The 20,059-nt window shown below is 41.8% G+C and overlaps 1 protein-coding gene across 5 annotated transcripts in view; it reads right to left on the bottom strand.

Moving 5' to 3' along the window:
- ZNF608 (zinc finger protein 608) overlaps positions 1-20,059 on the bottom strand; it is a gene marked incomplete at its 3' end in the record, with an annotated part of 122,009 nt that overhangs the window by 48,245 nt on the left and 53,705 nt on the right. For all 5 annotated transcript variants that reach the window (XR_014503039.1, XM_083403641.1, XM_083403642.1 and 2 more), the window contains one exon: positions 18,602-18,857. Coding sequence is in view for 4 of the 5 variants with exons in the window: in XM_083403641.1 (XP_083259767.1) it covers positions 18,602-18,857 (256 nt within the window). The remainder of the gene's footprint in view (positions 1-18,601; positions 18,858-20,059) is intronic.

The following is a 20,059-nucleotide window of genomic DNA, read 5'->3' as shown; positions in this document are numbered from 1 at the left end:
TGATTTGATCCAGTTTCACAGCTTGAGCTTCATAAATAGTCCACATTGTAAAGAAAACTTTCAGCTGTCTGTACGAAAACTACTCCAGATGTGAAATTCAATAGCAAAGGAGACACAATTACAAAAGCAGAAACAGGCCCTCAAAACATGTGTTTCTCAAACGACTCTTCCAAAAGTCACAAGACCTTTGCACAAGAACGGGATTCTAACTTGCCTTGGTCTTTGCACTGCTCCTCAAATTTTCCTTTCTATTAAAGACACCAAAATAATGAAATTAAAATCCAAAGCCTGCTAAAAACTTCAGCGCTTGAAACGAAGGATGGAGCCCATTACCATTTAAATAACAACATGAAGCTCTTTGAAATAAAAGGCCCTTTTGATCTTAAAAGGTTCCAACGCTCAGCGAGTGTCTGAGTCCTTCACATTACTAGAGAAAAGCTGCAGAAACAAACTGTGACCTACGCTGTCTGCTATGAGTGAAATCGCTTGAGTTAAATGATACTTCCTCCTTTTGATTGTTATCAGATCAGCACTCAGGTTTTAGTTTACATGTGTTAAATATGCTGAAAAGAAAAGAAAAATATTAAGGATACACAAGTGATGAAAAGTACGGGTTGATTCCAGTTGGGTTCACCTGGTCATGGAAGGCCCTTTGAACCAGCAAAGGCTTCCATTGGGGAGATTTTGAGCTGAATGCCCCTGGTGCCTCCACAATTTGTTCTGGAGCTGGTGGACCAGTTGGAAGAGGGTCGGAGGTGGCACAAGAGGTTGCATCCGTCCCCTTTTCCATTCATGGAAACTTCCGCTGGAACAAAGAGCCATCTGGATAGGGAGGCATACAGCTGGATTTGACCCTATATTGGCCAACAAGCAGGATGCTAACAAAATTAACTGAATGAAGGGCAGAGCTCCCCTTGACAATGCTATGCTGCTTTGCATAGAATGCTCTTTTGCTTTATTATTATTAATTTGATTTATATACTGCTTAATGCCAAAACAGGTTGCTAAGCGGTTTCCAAAATATCGCCATTACGCAGCATTATTAAAATGCGGCACAATCCCAGTAAAACAATCTCGTTAACGCAGTAAAATATAAATGTCCATTGTTAAATATGCAATAAAGAAATCCCATTAAAACACACCCATTTACAAGTGTGGCATTTGGGTTTCCAGGCAACCAGGAAAAGACAGTAATGCTCCGTTTGTTCAGTGTTCAGACAACATTTATCCAAATAATATCCAGGAATAAGAAAGGTATACAATGCTGTGGCTTATGGGCTCTCGGCTTTATCTCTCCGTTTTCTCCTCAGGATAAAAAAATAAAAAATGGTATTTGTAAGATCCAGAAATGTGATGGGTGAGAATATCCTCTTTATTTCCCCAGAACTCTTCCTTTTGTCTGTTCTATAGTTAGTAGTGGCCAGCTTTTTTTGACAAATGTACCACAAGTTAACCTCAAAGCATAACAGAGTTGCTATTCTAATCCTTTGTGATGTACATTTAGGCCCTGGGATATTTTTACTCTCATCTACTGACCTGAAGAGCTGGCAGTAGAGTCAAGAAGGAGTGCCTGGGTAACTATGCTATCCCAAGGCCAGCAAGTCTCCTGGCTCCTATCCACAAATATCACTTTGACTTGCTAGGTGTGCAGTGATTTTATTCATCACCAGCCTCCCCCTTGCTGAACACAGGTCTTCTCGTTCATGTGGAGCTTTGCAGACAGCAAGAAAAAACAGAAGTCTCTCACCTCTTAGGGGACACTTCTGCCATTCTTTTTTTTATATATAAGAAATATTTTTTATTCAATTTTATATTCAATCAACATAATGAAATCACACAATAAAGAAAAAACCAAAAATAAAATAAAAAATATTCCTTCTCCCCCCACCCCAAGGACTTCCCTCAACTTCCCCTTCTGGTTTTTTGCTACATTTTCCCCCTTCTGCTACTATAAAGGTAAAGGTAAAGGGACCCCTGACAATTAGGTCCAGTCGTGACTGACTCTGGGGTTGCGGCGCTCATCTTGCTTTATTGGCCAAGGGAAGCCGGTGTACAGCTTCCGGGTCATGTGGCCAGCATGACTAAGCCGCTTCTGGCAAACCAGAGCAGCGCACGGAAACCTAACTTCATAAGCTCTTTTGTAAATTTACTTCTAATTGTTTTTCTAATTTATTTCAATATCTTTCTGCTATATTTTTCTTAATTGTAAGTGTTCATTCAAACCCTGCAAGTGAGTCTATTCCTTTACAATATTTTTGCAGATACTGTGTAAATGGATTCCAGCCTTTTCTAAATTATCCATCTCTTAATCATAGAATCATAGAATCATAGAGTTGGAAGAGACCACAAGGGCCATCGAGTCCAACCCCCTGCCAAGCAGTTTTGCCATTTCTGCATAGTCCATCATTTTGGCTCACTTCTGCCATTCTTCACCTTCTCAAACCATTGCTGTGGTCCTCCAGATATTGTTGGACTCCACCCATTAGCTCTCAACCGTTGGCCATGCTGGCTGGGATTGAAGTCCAACAACCTCTGAAGCATCACAGCTCCCCCATCCCTGTTGTGGGTCATTAGGCACCCTGCTGGCAAGTAGATTTGTGGTGCTTGCATCCAGAAGTCACAAACACATATTGCCAGAGTATCTGTGCCCTTCAGGGGCCATATCGAAAAATGACTGCGAGCGACATCTAGATGAAGGTAAGAAAACTATCATTGGTATTATCAGAAAAATAGCACATAGAATAATGTGCAGGAGGCTACAATGGGCTTTTGTCGCAGTTGTATTAGCCATAACACATCCAGCGGAAACACTAGAAATGTTTTTAACTGCTTTGTGGGGTTATTCAGCTGTTTATGTTTATATTTTGTTTATGTATTTTGTGTTTTTATATTGCAATTTTACCTTGTGAACCACCCTGAGACGTGTGGGTGTAGGGCGGTATAAAATTTAAATAATAATAATAATAATAATAATAATAATAATAATAATAAATCATTATTACATTTTAGTACTAGTGGAGCCAAGGCAACGTCACACGCGTACTAGTGGTGAGCAGGGTATGTAAGAATATTTCTTCCCATCCTACAGGCATTAGTTGGAGAATGTAGCTGCTCCCTTTCTGGTATTTTTTGTAGACAGATTTATTTCTGAAACAGTTCCACAGCCTTATAAGGGCAACAATTCAAACAATGGGACTGGTATGGAATGCCATTCTAACTGCTCTTTTTTGGGTGGAAGGAGAGTGTTCCTCCTCCTCTTCTTCTTCTTCTTCTTCTTCTTCTTCTTCTTCTTCTTCTGGAAAAGCCATGAATAAGAGATGCTTTTGAAAACTGCTCTAGCCTTTGACAGCTTGTGCAGTCTCCTGATGTCACGCCTCCTAATTGACACAATGCAGGGTGTCTGCACGGCACATTGCTGCAACATTTGTTTTACAAGCACACATTTCGCAGGAAACAAAGGATTAATCTTCCCAGGACTTACATGCCTACTCTCCCCCCAAAAAGGGAAAAATAAAACTGTTACACATCCACACAAATAAAAATTCATAGGATGGTGGCAGGCAGCCAACAAACTATTTCAGGTCTGGCCTCCCATCTGTTCATGATTAGAAAACACAATCAAATTGCTTTTTCTCCGACTAATTCTCAGAAGGACTCCTTAAAAACAGATTCCATGATATAACTGTAATAAGGCAGAAGAGTTTACAATGATCAATAAAGCACATCTTTCCAGCAATCTGCAAGCTTCAACAAAGAAAAGGGACTCACTTGTTCCTCTCACCATTACCAAGCCTCTGAGTCAATGAACTATCAACAAACCAGCATAGGAGACAGACAGGTCTTGATTCTCCAGCCAGCACACCCAGGTATTCTCAAAACATTGCAATTTACTGCACGGCATGTATTAATTAATTTACTTCTGTTTCCAGATCCTTTAAAAAAAAAAATCAATCCGAACATTTTAAAAGCCACATGTAAGTCCCCTTTCCAACTTGTACTCCATTGTTGTTGTTTAGTCATTTAGTCGTGTCCGACTCTTCGTGACCCCATGGATCAGAGAACGCCAGGCACTCCTGTCTTCCACTGCCTCCCGCAGTTTGGTCAAACTCATGCTAGTAGCTTTGAGAACACTATCCAACCATCTCGCCCTCTGGCTATAAATTTATCTCTGCCACTCTGTGATTAGTGTAAAGGTTCAAAGCAAAAATAATGATTAATGCTTATTCATAGCAAAATAAAAATAAAAATCCTAGCAATGAAATCAGTGTTCGAAATTTACCAGGCGCTGAGCACATTTTGTACGTGGCTAGTGGCCACTTGTGGTCAAGTGAAGATGCCCAGGCACCAGAATGGTGCCCGACATCTCCACCATCTGGAGGTGCCTGCCTGGGAATCCTCGGATCTTGACTGTTTTCGCACACTAGCAACACACCCTGTAGAATTCCAGTCATTATATTTTATCTCCACTGATCAGAGCGAATTTCAGAAACTGTCTGGCCCCCCAATGGCAACTAGACATTCTGTTTTAGTGACTGTAGCCCCGGTTTAAGGAGCCATTGACTAGCTTACATATCTGAGTTTCTAACACGGAATGAAATTTATTTTTCAAGCTTGTCCTGATCTTTCTTGCTGCACTGGCTAAACAATACGGTGTGATAAGAATTTTAAAGTCTTAGATATATAATAAATGTTCATAAATGTACCAACCAAGCACGTACATAGATCAGCACAGGAAGACTGACCTGAAACCATTTTTGATTCCCAAACTGACCAAATGTTTTCTCTGCAAGTTCAAAGGAAAATGGAAAAGCCTCCCCATTGTCTTTTCCTTCACAAACCCTGTCTTAAGGGTATGTCTGTGTTTGAATAGGGTGAGCCTGTGACCTGGCTCAGGAACTAAGTATTTATCATTACAAAAGACTGGCCAGGCTCCCCAGGGTATCCAGTCAAGTAAGCATTAACAGGTAACCTGTCAGACGAGATAAACAACGCACTCAGATTTCTGCTGTATGTACGCATGATGTATCTGGGGGGTGGTCTTAGGTTACACCCCTTCTGTGATGTATGTATGATGTATGGAGGGGTGGTCTTGAGCTCCAAGGCAGGGAATTTAAAATGTCTATATAAGGGCAGGCACACCTTGGTTCTGGGTTCCTCCTCCTTTCCTGCGTGTGAGGGGAGCACCCTGTTGCAACAGATCAATAAAGATCAGGCTTACTAGCTGCTTTGCTTCTCAATATTCTCTGGTTGGCCTCTGTTATTTTCTCCTACCAATAGGAAACCTATGTAAGGACTCTATATGGGCTGTTGGAAACCCCACAAGGAAACAAGGGCAGATGTTTGTTTACAACAACGGGACTCATGTTCGCACCTCAAACTCATGCACTGCTAATTCACAGGGCTTGGGGGATCTTCTGATCTGCTGCTACTGAATTATAAGCATACACTATTCTAATGCACATGCCAGTAATCCTGCAACCAGCCTTTGTCTGCATTACCATTCCTCCCTTGCTGACTAATACTACAAATGGGTGTAATTGTACAGGAGTGAAAAAGATGTGAGGCTTCCAGGGGGCGGGGAGGCTCTCCTGATAATAAATTAATTTTGGGGTAGATTTAGCTTTGCACATCACAGTTACCCTGCTCTCACACCTTTCAACATACACTGAGAGACATTTTGTTCCGGTATGAACAAGCCTCATGATTATAGACCTTATCAGAAGGAAGGCTGTGTTTCCATCTAGTAAGTCGAGAGCAGCTCCTCCAAGGACTTCAGGAAGAGAAGAACACTGTGGCAAATAACAGTCAACATTTCATGCTTTCTTGGGCATGCTAATCCTAGGCAACGAGATTGAAGATTAAGGAGCAGGAAACAATTACATTCTGTGCCACTGCCAAGATGCAAAGGCTCTAAATCTCCTTGAAGGCGAAAACAAATTAGCAGGTTTGCCTGAATCAAGCTGTCCCTCCGAATGGAGGCCTGTTTTCGACTACGGTGTTATTAAACTGCAACACTGTGAACACAATTTCCCCTAGCTTATTAGCTGCATCTTTTTTGTCTAGACAGGCAGAATAGCTTGTAACCTAGACGTCAGCTTTACCCTTGCACCACCAGGTTTACACTTAAGGTGGGAAACGTCACCTGGAAAGGGTCTCAGTGTCCCTGTGTGAAATAACAAAGCTTTAAGGTGCACAATCCTTAAGATTGCACACAAACACACGCACACACTTAAGGGGAGAAGCTTTTGTTAGTACAGTTGTACCTTGGATCCTGAACGCCCTGGAACTCGGACGTTTGGGCTCCTGAATGCTGCAAACCCGGAAGTGATTGTTCCAGTTTGCGAACGTTCATTTGGAACCCGAATGTCCAGTGGGGCTTCCTGCAGCCAATCAGAAGCCACGATTTGATTTTCTAACATTTTGGAAGCCCAACGGACTTCCGGAACAGATTCCGTTCGACTTCCAAAGTGTGACTGTGTTCTAAGAGCAATTTAAACCCACAATCCACTCTGCTGAAGGAGGTTTGGATGCGGCCGAGGTGCACTCTGTGATTAGTGAAAGTATGGGCAGTCAGAAGCTATCCCTGCTGGGCTGATCTGGGTCCCTGCTGTTTCAATTTGTAGCCGGCGGGACACTGCCTGTCTTTCACCCTTTCCAGGTGTGAGCAGCAGGGTTTCATAAGTGGCAGTGTCTCTGCTACAGCATTCAGCTAAACTGCTGGCACCAGTCTGCTTCAAAAAGCAATGCAAGAGGGTGCCATCGGAGGGTAAAGTCAAAGCATTGCAGTTACAGCGCCTGCTGTGGCTGTAGAGACCAGTATGGGAGAGGCATGTTTTATTGCAGGTGGGGCAGATGAAGGTGTCCGGTTTCTTTGCTACAGATGCACTATGCCGTTCCTTCTCTCTGCGCTCTTCCCAGTGGTCATTCCTCCTCTGGTCACTGCTGTGGATACACAACTGGGCTGCCTGCCTCCAGGCACCGTGATCGTCTGTAAGGGATTCCCACACTGCGGGGTTAACGTTGCCAGACTTCATGTCATGTTTGTGGACATCTTTATAACGCAGAGTTGCCAACAGGCCTGGTGCCTGAAGCCAGCTCCCACAAAGCACATCCTTGAGGATCCTGCAGTCTTTCAGCCTGTGTACATGACCATGTCAGCATAGATGTTGCCGAACAGGGGAGTGAGTGGTGCTGTGGTCTAAACCACCAAGCCTCTTGAGCTTGCTGGTCGGAAGGCCGGCAGTTTGAGTCTGCACGATGGGGCGAGCTCCCCTTGCTCTGTCCCAACTCCTGCCAACCTAGCAGTTCGAAAGCACACCAGTGCAAGTAGATAAATAGGTATCACTGCGGTAGGAAGGTAAATTGTGTTTCTGTGCGCTCTGGCTTCCGTCACGGTGTCCTGTTGCGCCAGAAGTGGTTTAGTCCTGCTGGCCACATGATCCGGAAAGCTGTCTGTGGACAAACGTCCCTCAGCCTGAAAGCAAGATGTGTGCCGTACCTCATAGTCGCCTTTGACGGACTTAACCGTCCAGGGGTCCTTTACCTCTTTTTACCTTTGGATGTTGCTGAGACAGAAGTGCAAACATAATGTCAGAGACTATGTCCTGCCATGTGGTGCCCGAAATGTTTATGACACAGAACATATGGATAGCACTGAGGCATCACTCCTCACAGGTGTAAGTTGCCCACGACTCACTTTCTTTTTCCTTAGCCAGGTGTTAGGATTGCTTCCTAGCACCTGCTGTCCAACACTCATAAAACCAAGGCAAATAGTTCTTTTAATAGATTTGATCGGAAGATCTTTCTTTGTGGGAGTATCATTTGAAAATTGTAGAAATTCTCAAGAATAAAACTAAGGAACCTTTTTTTTATGCATTGAAAGACAGCCTATTTGCACTGTTTTGTGTCTACCCAAAACTAGTCTTTCATTTCCTCTTTTGGCAGTTAAGCAACCTTGGGTCATCACCCCTGACCATGGGCTAAACTGGCTGGGGATGATGGGAGTTGTAGTTCAACAATATCTGGGGGGCCAAGAGTTCTAGTTTAGATTATGTCAAAGCTTCAAGATATTGCAAGTGCGGGCCTTTAGCTGGTTTGGTAAACATCCTGTAAGTATTGCTAAAGTAGTGAAATTCCACAGTACCCATTTAAGTAGAAGCAAGTAGTGCAACTCATGTTAATTTGGGTCTCTGATGTTCTGCGGGAGGAACCTGCTTCCGAAAAAGAAAACGGCCATTGTCAAGAGTGAAAAAGACTGAGTGTCTGCAGAAGGGAAATTGGAACCACTATATCTGTATGTGGCACATAACAGCACACAAGAGGACATGATGTGCTTCTTCGTGGGTTTGCGTCTAGTGGGTTTCTCTGTTCATGAGAAGTTTCCAACTATGACTTCTCTTGACTTCCAGTCTCTGCTAGGTTCACTTCCTTTAGCGATCTGCTCTGCTCACCTCACCCTTTTGACTATTTTGCTATGTTTAACTGAGTTTCAACAGAGGTTTGTTATCAGCCACTCTGTCTCACTCCAGCCCACAACAAGGGACCACACGCTCCGAATGACAAACTACAAAGACAATAACTTTCAGGTAATAAAACAGATATTGCTATATGTCAAGATAAGGAAAAGAAGCCGAATAACTCCATATTCAAGGCAGTCTGTTGCTTGAAGTAATAGCCCCTGGCTTCATGGCTGAGAGGATTTAAACCCACTCCCAAAGTCCTAGTGACAATCTGAACATTGTGGCCTTAATAGAATTTAGTACACGCTGACACAGCCAACAGGAATTAGTTCAGTGATGTGTTGTATCATCTAGCTTGCAAGGGACAGCTGCATCTGTTTATTTATGCCTTGTAACCAAATGAAACCTTTTTGCTGTATCTTTGCTTTTTATTTCATGTACTTGAAATTGAGTTTGAAAGTGACACTTAAGCTAGAATTGATTTTGTTCTGCAAGGCTGGTTATTAAATAGGGCAACAGTTGAAATTTCCATCTGATTATCCTTTCTTCATCTTTATTAATGGGCTTCCAAAATGTCACTTCTTAGCCAAGGTAAAGGACAAAGGCATTCTAATCTTGATATGGTTTGGCCAAGAGAAATCATTCTCTCTCCTTTTAAAACCATCATTTAAATTCCCTTCCTGGGAAATTAAATTTTGATGTCACCTTCTCAGTCCATACAATTTAAAAACAGTAATTGAAAGCAGTAAACAACAGCAGTGACTTCCAGACAAGGATAAGGAAATCGTGAACAAGTTGATACAGACACAAAATTCTTCGGGGAGATCTTAATAGAATGAGTTTGAGTATTACTGCCAAAGAAACTTTTCAGAAATGCTGCATGTCAGAAGTTCTTAATTATTATATTTTACTTGGATGGCAGCACAATGAATTACTATTTAACTTATCTTCTCCAATATGCTATTTCAGTATCAGATATGTACCCTAGCTTGACAGAACTCTCAGGATGAAATAACTATAGGGTGGAACTCAACTAAATTTTAATCCGAGAAGAACCACTGAAATTAATGAAGATGACTACATTAGGGTTGTTCATTTCAATAGGTCTGTTCTTAGTAAAAGCTAGTTGACGACCATTCACAAAGGCTAACAACTCAAAATTACCACATTTGGTCGCCCATCCTCGATTTCCTAAGCATTCTGTGGAAACATGAAATGCACATACACAGAGTACATTAGACTTACAGGTATTCTTGTTTCAGTGTGCTGTTTTTGCGGGTTATTTCATTAATTAAATTACCTGACTTCCAGATCTTTAAAACTATCCTTCTGATGGATAAAAATCACTCTTTTCACTTCAGTTGTCAAGCTGCAGTGTATTTAGTCTTATTTCAACTCTCCCAACCCATTTTTTTAATATAACTTCCATTTATACATGGGGGTTTTTTTGTTTTGTTTTTTAAAAAAAGATGACCATTATTGAGGCAGAGGATCTTATAGTATAAAAACATGGGCTTTTCACAGCCCCCTCCCCTCGCCCTGAGTTATAAAAAGATAGCTTCCTTTATCTATGAAAAGTGACATTAGCTGATTCCATTTAAACAAGTTGGTCTTTGTTGCCCTATTTCAGAGCTTTCCAAACTGGATGTCGCGACATGTTAGTGTGTCGGCTGCAGTGTGTAGGTGTGTTGCGCAAACACTCTCCATGCTCCTCCTGGGGGTGGAAAGGGGTTAGTTTAACCTCCAGTTTGCTAGTAAAACTGAATTACTGTGTCACGATATGATGCAAAACTGAATCAATGTCTAAAAAGTGTGTCACCAATATGAAAAGTTTGGAAAGTTCTGCCCTAGTTGAACACAACACCAACAGCATAATTTTCTGCATGTCTTGTTGTTGTTGTTTAGTCGTTTAGTCGTGTTCGACTCTTCGTGACCCCATGGACCAGAGCACGCCAGGCACTCCTGTCTTCCACTGCCTCCCGCAGTTTGGTCAAACTCATGCTGGTAGCTTCGAGTACACTGTCCAACCATCTCGTCCTCTGTCGTCCCCTTCTCCTTGTGCCCTCAATCTTTCCCAACATCAGGGTCTACTTGGAGTTAAATCCTTCTAAGTTGAATGGAACTTACTTCCAAGTATGGTGGCATAGGTTCTAGCCTTCACCATTCTGATTTAAAATATAGTTAAAATAAAATGTGAGAATGGCCTATTGTACACCTGTGTCTTTCAATATGAATCAACAAGACATATTCTAGATAACAAACTATGAGCCACAAGAAAGGTTTTCCCTCCAAACTAGGGCTTTAAAGGTCAAAACCAGCACCTTAAACCTGACCCTATACTCCCACTGGGTGTCATTACAGCTGGTAGAGCACTGGGTGAATATGCTCCCATGGCAGGGACCCTGTGAGGAGCCTTGCTGCAGCATTCTGCACCTGCTGGAGTTTCCAGTGACAGTTTCAAGGACAGCCCCACGTAGAGAGAGTTACAGTAGTCGAGCCTGGAGGTGACCGTCGCATGGATCACTGTGGCCAGGTCGGGGCGGGAAATCATGCAGCCTGTAGCTATTTCCAATCCTTTACCCATACCACACTAGTTGAGATTCCGTTTGTGTTTATATGTCCCAGCCCAGCAACGCAGCTGCTGGAATGAAGTCTGTGTGTGATGTTACATATACACAGATATTCCAAAATAAAACACCCGTTAATATATATTAAGATTAAATAATATGTATAATATATATAAGAAACACTGGTTTCATAAAACCTCAACCACACTTTAATTCTACATTTCTTGCACTATTATTCAATCAGTTCCAAAGACAAGCAAAGCACATTCTGCGCTGTCAGTGCGGAATTACACAATTGTAGAGTTGGAAAGGACCACAAGGATCATCTAGTCCAGGGGTCAGCAAACTTTTTCAGCGGGGGGCCGGTCCACTGTCCCTCAGACCTTGTGGGGGCCGGACTATATTTTGAAAAAAATGAACGAATTCCTATGCCCCACAAATAACCCAGAGAGGCATTTTAAATAACACACATTCTACTCATGTAAAAACACGCTGATTCCCGGAGCATCCGCGGGCCAGATTTAGAAGGCGATTGGATCGGATCTGGCCCATAGGCCTTAGTTTGCCTACCCCATATCTAGTCCAAGCCCCTGTGATGCAGGAATCTTCTGCCCGATGTGGGACTTGAACCCACAACCCTGCAATTATGAGTCTCATATTTTGCCGTACAGTGGACGCTCAGGTTGCAAACGTGATCCATGCGGGATACGCGTTCGCAACCCGCTTCTGCGCATAGCGCGATTTAGCGCTTCTGCGCATGCGTGGCTGCCGAAACCCAGGAGTAACCCATTTCGGAACTTCCAGGTTACGGCAGTCCATAACCTGAAAAACCCTGAAGCGTCGGTAACCCGAGGTACGACTGTAATGGGATTCCAGAGCTTAGCATGTGCAGCCCACAAGAAAGCAGCTGGAGGGAGGGCTTTTTAGGAGCTCTCCAAATTTGTTGTGGCTGTCTTTCCTGGTCACTGGTGCATGGAGACTGTGCTAGCAGAGGTTTACAATGGGATTGTTCATAACAGCCACTACAAAAAAAAAAGTTCCTAGTCAAAATATGGAACAAAGGGATTATTATGACATTAAGATTCAGGAACAGAACGTAACTGGGAAGAGGACCAAGAGTCGAAAGACGGCTAGAAAACTGCAGACATTCAAAGCCAAGCTTTTGATTGACAGTTCCAAGTTACTGAAGCAGGAAACCAGACTTAATGAGCTGCAAGGTCAGTTAAGAATATGCTAGGCGGTGGCAGAATAAAAGAAAAGAAAAGAAAAAGAGATCCATGCAGTTTACTACCTTCCTAAGAGAGGTTTACGATGCTATAGGTAACTGAACAGAAACCTATGTCTGACAAGAGGGATATAACTTGCTTTCTTAAATCCTCGATTAAAAATTGCTTTTACAAAATAATGACCAAAAAACAGCCCTTTTCATTTTCTTTCTCAAACTATCAGGACACGGCAAGCTGAGAATACCACTTGTTAAAAAAGAAAAGCGACACAACTACCCTTCCTCTGTGTTCATTATCGAACAAGAACATATTGTTACAAAGAATTGGAATGCCAACCCAGCAATCTGAGCGGAGACAAATGCGACGAGGTGACGGATTGTTCTGGAACCAGTGGCAGACAGGTGAAGGATGGCTGTCTTTGGATCAGCGTTCAAGCATAAAACCCTTCATAGGAACAATTACTTCTGATGGCTACAGCTGTTCACAGCCAAAACCATAGAGAATAAATATTTGCAGTTTCTTTTCTTCAAAATGCCCCTTAAGCAGCTGATGATATACAGTTGTGTCACAGTTAATTATATAATCTTTCAGGTTCCCCATCCTTAGAGAAATCGTATTTGTGAAAGTGGAAGTATAAAGGTGTTTTGGGTTGTTGTTTTTTACCCAGCCTATCCATATGTTGCTTACTGTAAGAAATAATAAAAGTAATGGTAATACTACTACAGTGGTAACCTTGGTTCTCAACCGCCTTGGTTCTCAAATGCCGAAAACCCGGAAGTAAGTGTTACGGTTTTCAAACTATTTTCAGAAGCCAAACATCCGATGCGGCTGTTGGCTATTGTTTCCGGGGCACTTGCACCAATCAGAACCTTGGTTTTTTAAACATTTCGGAAGTCAATCAGACTTCCGGAATGGATGAAGTTTGGGTCTTTTGTTTTTGCTATTTATTTTGCGTTTTTTAGGCTTTTTCAGTTAATTTGTTTTTGTGACTGTGTAGAACTCAGTTCAGCTAATGATTGATTGATTGTGTGACTGTGGAAATGGATAAAAGCCCCCTATCCAAACAATGACTATCATCAGTGCAGGTAAGAAAAAAAATCAATTTTAATTTTTTTATCATCTACAATACAATACTGTCTTTATTTCTTTTATAGTATAGTACATTGATTATTGCTTTCATTTTATGGATCAATGGTCTCGTTAGATATTAAAATTCATGTTAAATTGTTTTAGGGGTTGTTTTTAAAAGTTTGGAATGGATTCATCCATTTTGCATTACTTTCTAAGGGAAAGCGCGCCTCGGTTTTGGAACGCTTTGGTTTTGGAACGGACTTCCGGAATGGATTAAGTTTGAGAACCAAGGTACCACTGTAATAGTATTGGCAATACTACAATTAATAATACTAAAATGTGTTTTTAATTTATTCCATACTGCATAGTGACTTCTGAGTGGCCTACGTTATTTGAATATAGACTAACACAGTCAAACTAGCGATAAATATCAGCTTTCTTAGAAGCAACTATCAAGACAGCTTCTGTATTTGCCCTCACTAACCTTACATCGCAGCCCATCTGTTATCATCTAAATAGTCTTCTCTTCTCAGATATTTTACTTTAATTGAGTCTGACTGGTTACAAAGATTTGTGTCAGCTAATGAACTGTTGGTTTTTTTTTTTTCTTTCCTGCAAACTGACCAGAAGAGCACAGTTTCTGAAGTCTTCAGTCTGCCAACATATTCCCAGTTGCTACACTTGAGAACAGGTCTGAACTGAACACAGATTTTAGTATAGCAATATTATTACCCTTGAGGCCTCTCCCCACTTTTGTCTTCTTCTCAGCAGGGAAATGCCATTAATGATGTCATTAATGACAGTAATCTTACCTGACTCCAGTTCTCTCTTGAAGCCCCTTCTCCACCCCGACCACCCCCAATAATAGCAATTTTTCTTTCCCTGGTCAGTCATGCAGATGTTTTCCAATGCCTTCAACTGGAAAAACAAGCCATTTGATGGCAATACTTGTAGGCTGCCTAACACTTCTGGAATCTTGTTTTTTATTATACAATTATCCTACTTTGCAAATGAAGACTATATCCCAAAGTAGCTCACAGCAATTTAAAGATAACTACAAATAACAATTTAAAAGCGGTATTGATGTGGGGGTGATGTACATAAATCAAAATATAGTGTGAGTCCTGCCCTAAAGGCTTACAATCCAAAAGACGGGACACACTGAAGGGGAAAAGAGAGAAGTCGTGACGAAGACTAGGGAAATCAGTTTTGACAATGGCAGAATAAAGGGATGAGTTGCTAACAGGCATTTTTTCCAATTGAGACTAGGGCTGGGAGATATCTGGTTTTCAACATCACAATATATCACCAGCTGAACATCACAATATCCCAACATATCATGATGTGTGAAATAAGGATGGAACTGTGTAGAAGCAAACAGTAGGACTGGCCGATACCTGGTTTTCTACACTGCAATATACCACCAGCTAAACATCGGGATACATCATCCCCCACACTGTAATACTTGCATAGCACACCAATGCACGCACAAAACATGATTTAGACTTTAAACCGGTTCTGAACGATCTATCTCCCGGCCCTAGCACACATCTTGATTCGCGATATATTACTGGGTCAAAAATTTTGAAGCCGATTTCACGATGGCAACTTCAAACTCGTTTTGCATGACATTATCACCCATCCCTAATTGAGTCCCGGTTATTGGTACAGTGGACCCTCTGGATACGAACTTAATTCATTCCAGGGGTCCGTACGTACCCTGAAAAGTCCACAACATGAGGCGCCGCTTCTCCACATGTGCACGCGGCGAAACCCGGAAGTATACACTTCCGGGGTTGCTGCGTTCACAACCCAAAAGTTACATTACCCGAAGGTAACGTAAATAGACAGTGGTCAAAGTGGCCTTCCCTTGAACAGTACAGTTTGGGATTGCCTTATCAAACGGCAGCTTGCCTTTTTTACTGGAGTACCCATTCTGGGAGCGCCACACAAGAAGCCCCTCATGCGCTCAAAGTGCACGTAACAGAGATATGGGGGGGGGGACACTACACTAGAGAAGCCCGTGTTACCATTTTAAGAACTCCATGCAAAATAAAACTGCATCTCTTTTATATGCCATGCTGTTCTCATTACGCCGGCCGTTAATACCAGCTCCTCTTTATCTTCCTCTTTTTACAAGGAATTATTGCAGCTGCTCCAACTGCATTTTGTATATGGCTGCCATATGTGCAGCTCAGACCTCCTACAAACCGATTGTGATCACTGCACAACTGATCCTGGCTGATGACTCAACGCCATTCAACACAATTTCTGTCTCTCATAAGCATCGAAAGAGGTGCCATGTTCAGGTATGATTCACGCTTGAGCCTCAGGAGTGCATCACTGCTACTCGGATCATCCTTGCACCTATCCTGTTGTCTGGATGAAAGTTACCAATTTCACTGTTTAGTATTTAACTGTATGAATGCAAGCATCTGATACATCTTGTGAATACATCAGGGACAAGAAGCAAGGGCCATTAACCTAATTATTTCAAGGTTTCAGAACAACATCTCTGATGAGGTCCAAAAGCTGTTCTGGAGGTTTTCTTAAAAGGATGCAAAACCTAGCTCTTCCAAAAGCCTTAGAGCTGTTGAGTGAGCATGGCTAGACCTGTGGGACGGTTGACACAGAGTACACTATTTTTAGTGGTTTCTTGATGAAGAGACTGTGTTTGTTTGTTTTTTTTACATAGTTTTGCTGGCACTGTTGTATGGTTTGCTTTGCTGGAAGCCACACTGAGCCTTAGAGAAGAGAAATTCCAGTTTTTTAAAATAAATGACAGTCAAACCTCATTTTGTGGACGGGATGTGTTCCGGAGGCCCATCCGCAAGCTGAAAATGATGCACGTCAAAGTGCCGTGTCTGCGCACACACGTGGCACAATTTAGCACTTCTGCGCATGCAGAAGCGGCGAACCTGGAAGTAACCCTTTCCGGTTTGCCACAGATGTTTGCCGAAGTGGACGCAATAGGAGGCGGATGCAGAATGAGGTTTGACTGTAATAACAAAGCAACTACAACCAGTGTATGTCTCCCTGCCCCATAGGTTTGACTGTTATGTCACCAAAACCTGGCTTATCCTCCAAGGTAAATGCACTGTTTGAAGTGTAAAACTATGCATAACACCTCAGACACCTGGGCTTGGTGCAGATTCACTGCTTGCTCCCTAGAAACCATGATTTGCTCATTAAGTCAGCCAGAAGTGTGTCCCAAACACTAACATGTAAATGAGACCATTAGAACCCAATGCTAAATGTACTAAGGATCTATGAAATTAACAGAATTTACTTGCAATTGTGTCTTGGATTGAAGCATAAGCAATTTTTCATTACGTAGCATTACACCACCAGGTAATTTTTGTCACAAAGGAAAAACCACCCGACAGCCACATCTATTGAATTTCCCATATTTAGAAGGCTCAGCTTAATATATTCAGCTTAATATTCCTATATTAAATCAGGATCTGCTTCTTTCCTTTCTTAGAAGCCCACAACAATTTTCAGGGATTTATCAGTGTTAAGACGCTATTAATATTACTCAAGAAGCTTTCCAATATGCTAGACATCAACAAGTGAAACCTTTATTATCCTGTTTCCCTATTCTCTGCAGCTTTGAAGGCTGAGTAGTCATCTTGCTAATGCCACGCAAATGTCCCAGATTTGCAGATGCACAAACAGAATGGATAATAACTGGCGGAGTTTCCTAGACTATACAGCCCTTCCCACAAGCATAGGCAGGGACTCTGGATCAGGCAATTTCAATAAATAAAAATCTTCTCAGCTGAGCACATCCGAGTAGTACCAAAAGCAGGCAGACGGAATATCATTCTTGTGAGCATGGAGGCACATTATAAAATACCACACTGCTGCCCTCCAGACCTTTAACAAGGCGCACTTCTTAATTCAGTGGGGGTCAGAAGTTTAGTTTACTCAGCAAGAATAACACTATTAAAAGCTACTGCTCTTTCATGTCACCACAATTCACACTCGTACATTCCAACTCTGGCTAATGCAGGTCAGTGAAAAGAACACGAAGGGAGAGAGGAAGGCACCTCAGCCTGCATATTTTAAAACAGAATTTATATGTGCTTTGAAAACAATCTAAAAGGATCAATCTAGATTACGAATCTGATGAAAGCGTGCGCAGCAAAAGAGATGGATGGACGAGAGCACATAAAAGCAAGCAAGTCAGAATCTTTCTATTGATTTCCAGGCAGACAGTGTAAAGCACTCTGCTGGTGCCTTATATATCATTGCACAGAATGAACTACTGTTGAGCATACAACTGAAGCATGTTAGGATTTATCATCAGCTGATGTGCTGTAGGACACTTTTGAAATGGAATTTCTTGCGTCCAATACAGCGGCTATTAAATCCCTAGTAATTAAACACTGCTCAAGCAAACATGAGAAAACATCTGTAACAGCACCCATTCCAACAGTTCTGATTAGATATAATATCCTACGTCAAAACCAGCAATTAGGCCAGCATGTACAATAATTCCATCATTGATAACAGTAAATTCAGGCAATAAGAGATTATCTTACAGAATTCATAATGGAAAAAATCTGCCCATGACAAATAAAAGCTTTTTCTGATGCCTTAATTTTAACAAGAGTCATCACACTTCCAATTATTTTCCTGACCAAAGTTTCATCTCTTAATTATTTTCAATAAATGCCTGCTTATTCATCAAGCAACAGGTTGCCTTATTTTAATTAATGTGCCTTATACACGAAACCTGCATGGATTGATGTTCTCTCAGAAACTTCCAATTCAAAAAACAAATTCTCATAACTGTTAACATCACCAGAAAATGTATTCATGCAGCACAAATCTTTTTTCTTTACAATAAAAAATTAAAACGAATGCTCAGGAAATCTCCCCACATTAAATACAGATTGCCTGTACAGGGTATTGCATAGAATGTTTTAAAGTATAGAAGTGTGAGTTTCAGATATACTTCTAAAATTGTATCACTTTTATAAACACTTCCTCCTGCAGCATTATTCTGTTACGCTGTAAACCATTTTATTTTTCAACAAAGACATTCAATATCTAAAAATACATTCAATCTTCTAAAGGTTTATCAAGCTACTTGGTGCAATTATGTATCAAGAGTTTATTTTATTTAAAATGTAGCTGGTTTCACTGGAAGAGATATGATGGGAATTTCCTCCAGTTCTAACAACAAACAGTACTGTATAATATGGCTGCTAACAAACTTGTGAAGCAGATGCAACATTCAAACAAAATGGGAAGAGAAACCACAGCTTACCTTCCTCGGTTTCATGCCATACAATCCCTTCCAAATTCACACTGGTCCCAGGTTCACATGGTCCAAGGCATTCAGGTTCCGTTACTATTCCAACATCGCAAGTATTCACACCCACTGAACGAGTCCGTACCAAAAGTTGCTCAACTGGAGCAGCAATGTTGGATGAAGATGGGGAAAAGTAGGAAGGCAGAATCTGAGGTGTAAGACTACTGGAGATAGGAGGCGGAGGTGCAGGCACTGTAAAGAGGGGGTCAACCTAAAAATAAAAACAAAGAGAGACACAGTCTGTCATATGCTGAAGGTATTAGGAAAGATGGTGTTTATACACACATTGAGTTTTGAATACAGCAATTCCACACATTATGAAGCAGTACCCAAAAAGTCACATGATATCAAGATGCACCAATAGAAACATATTTTGTTATCCTCTTCAAATAACTATGGTCACTCAGGAAATTTTGTCTTCAAACTGTCAGTGTGACCACTAAGTTGCCACCCTGTATTAGTGACTCACCGAATTATTATCTTTTAGACCAGAGCTTGCCAAACTGTCTGTTGTGACACATCATTGTGTTGGCTGCAGTGTGTAGGTGTGTCACACAAATGCTCCTGTATTCCTTCCAAGGCCAGAAAGGGGTTCCCTTCCGGTTTGCTAAACTCAGTAAAACTGAATTACAGTCATACCTTGGGTTACAGACGCTTCAGGTTGCGTTTTTTTGGGTTACGGACCACTGAAACCCTTAAGTACCGGAATGGGTTACTTCCGGGTTTTGGTGATCACACATGTGCAGAAGCACTAAATCGTGCTTTGCGCATGTGCAGAAGCGCTGAATCGCAACCCGCGTGTGCACAGACGCGCCGCTGCGGGTTGTGAATGTGCATCCTGCAAGGATCACATTCGCAACCAGAGTGTCCACTGTACTGCAAAACTGAATTACTGTGTTGTGGAAATGAGACATGTCTAGAAAGTCTGTCACCGACAGGAAAAGTTAGGAAAGCTCTGTTTTAGACATTCTGATCGCTCGCTTTAATATTTGCTCCCAGGCTTTTCAGATGCCTAGGATCATGAACCAACTAAGACATCAACAGTAATTTGAGGTAGCATCTTATTTAGAAATGACTTTTTAACATTTATTCTCTAATATGGGCTCCATTCTACTATGACTATGAAAAATAAGTTGAGCCTTTGGCTGTGTGGAGACAGGAATCTTGTGCACACTGGAAGCGCAGGGGTGGATAAGGGGGACAGCACTAACCCTACCTAAGCAATCCCAAAGTCTGTGTGTGACAAGTAAGACTGGAGAATTGGACGTAGAAGAACTATATTCTTTCCCTTCCTTCGGAGTATCTTTCCTTGGAAAAACTAGCAGCTGAAAATACAATGGCATAATGCATGAGTAGGCAAACTAAGGCCCGGGGCTCGGATCTGGCCCAATCGCCTTCTAAATCCGGCCTGTG

The sequence above is a fragment of the Podarcis tiliguerta genome (genome assembly GCF_965153285.1).
Source record: "Podarcis tiliguerta genome assembly, chromosome: 11".
Taxonomy (NCBI): Eukaryota; Metazoa; Chordata; class Lepidosauria; order Squamata; family Lacertidae; genus Podarcis; species Podarcis tiliguerta.
The sequence above is the reverse complement of the archived record's forward strand: the minus strand, read 5'-3'. Positions and strand labels throughout refer to the sequence as shown.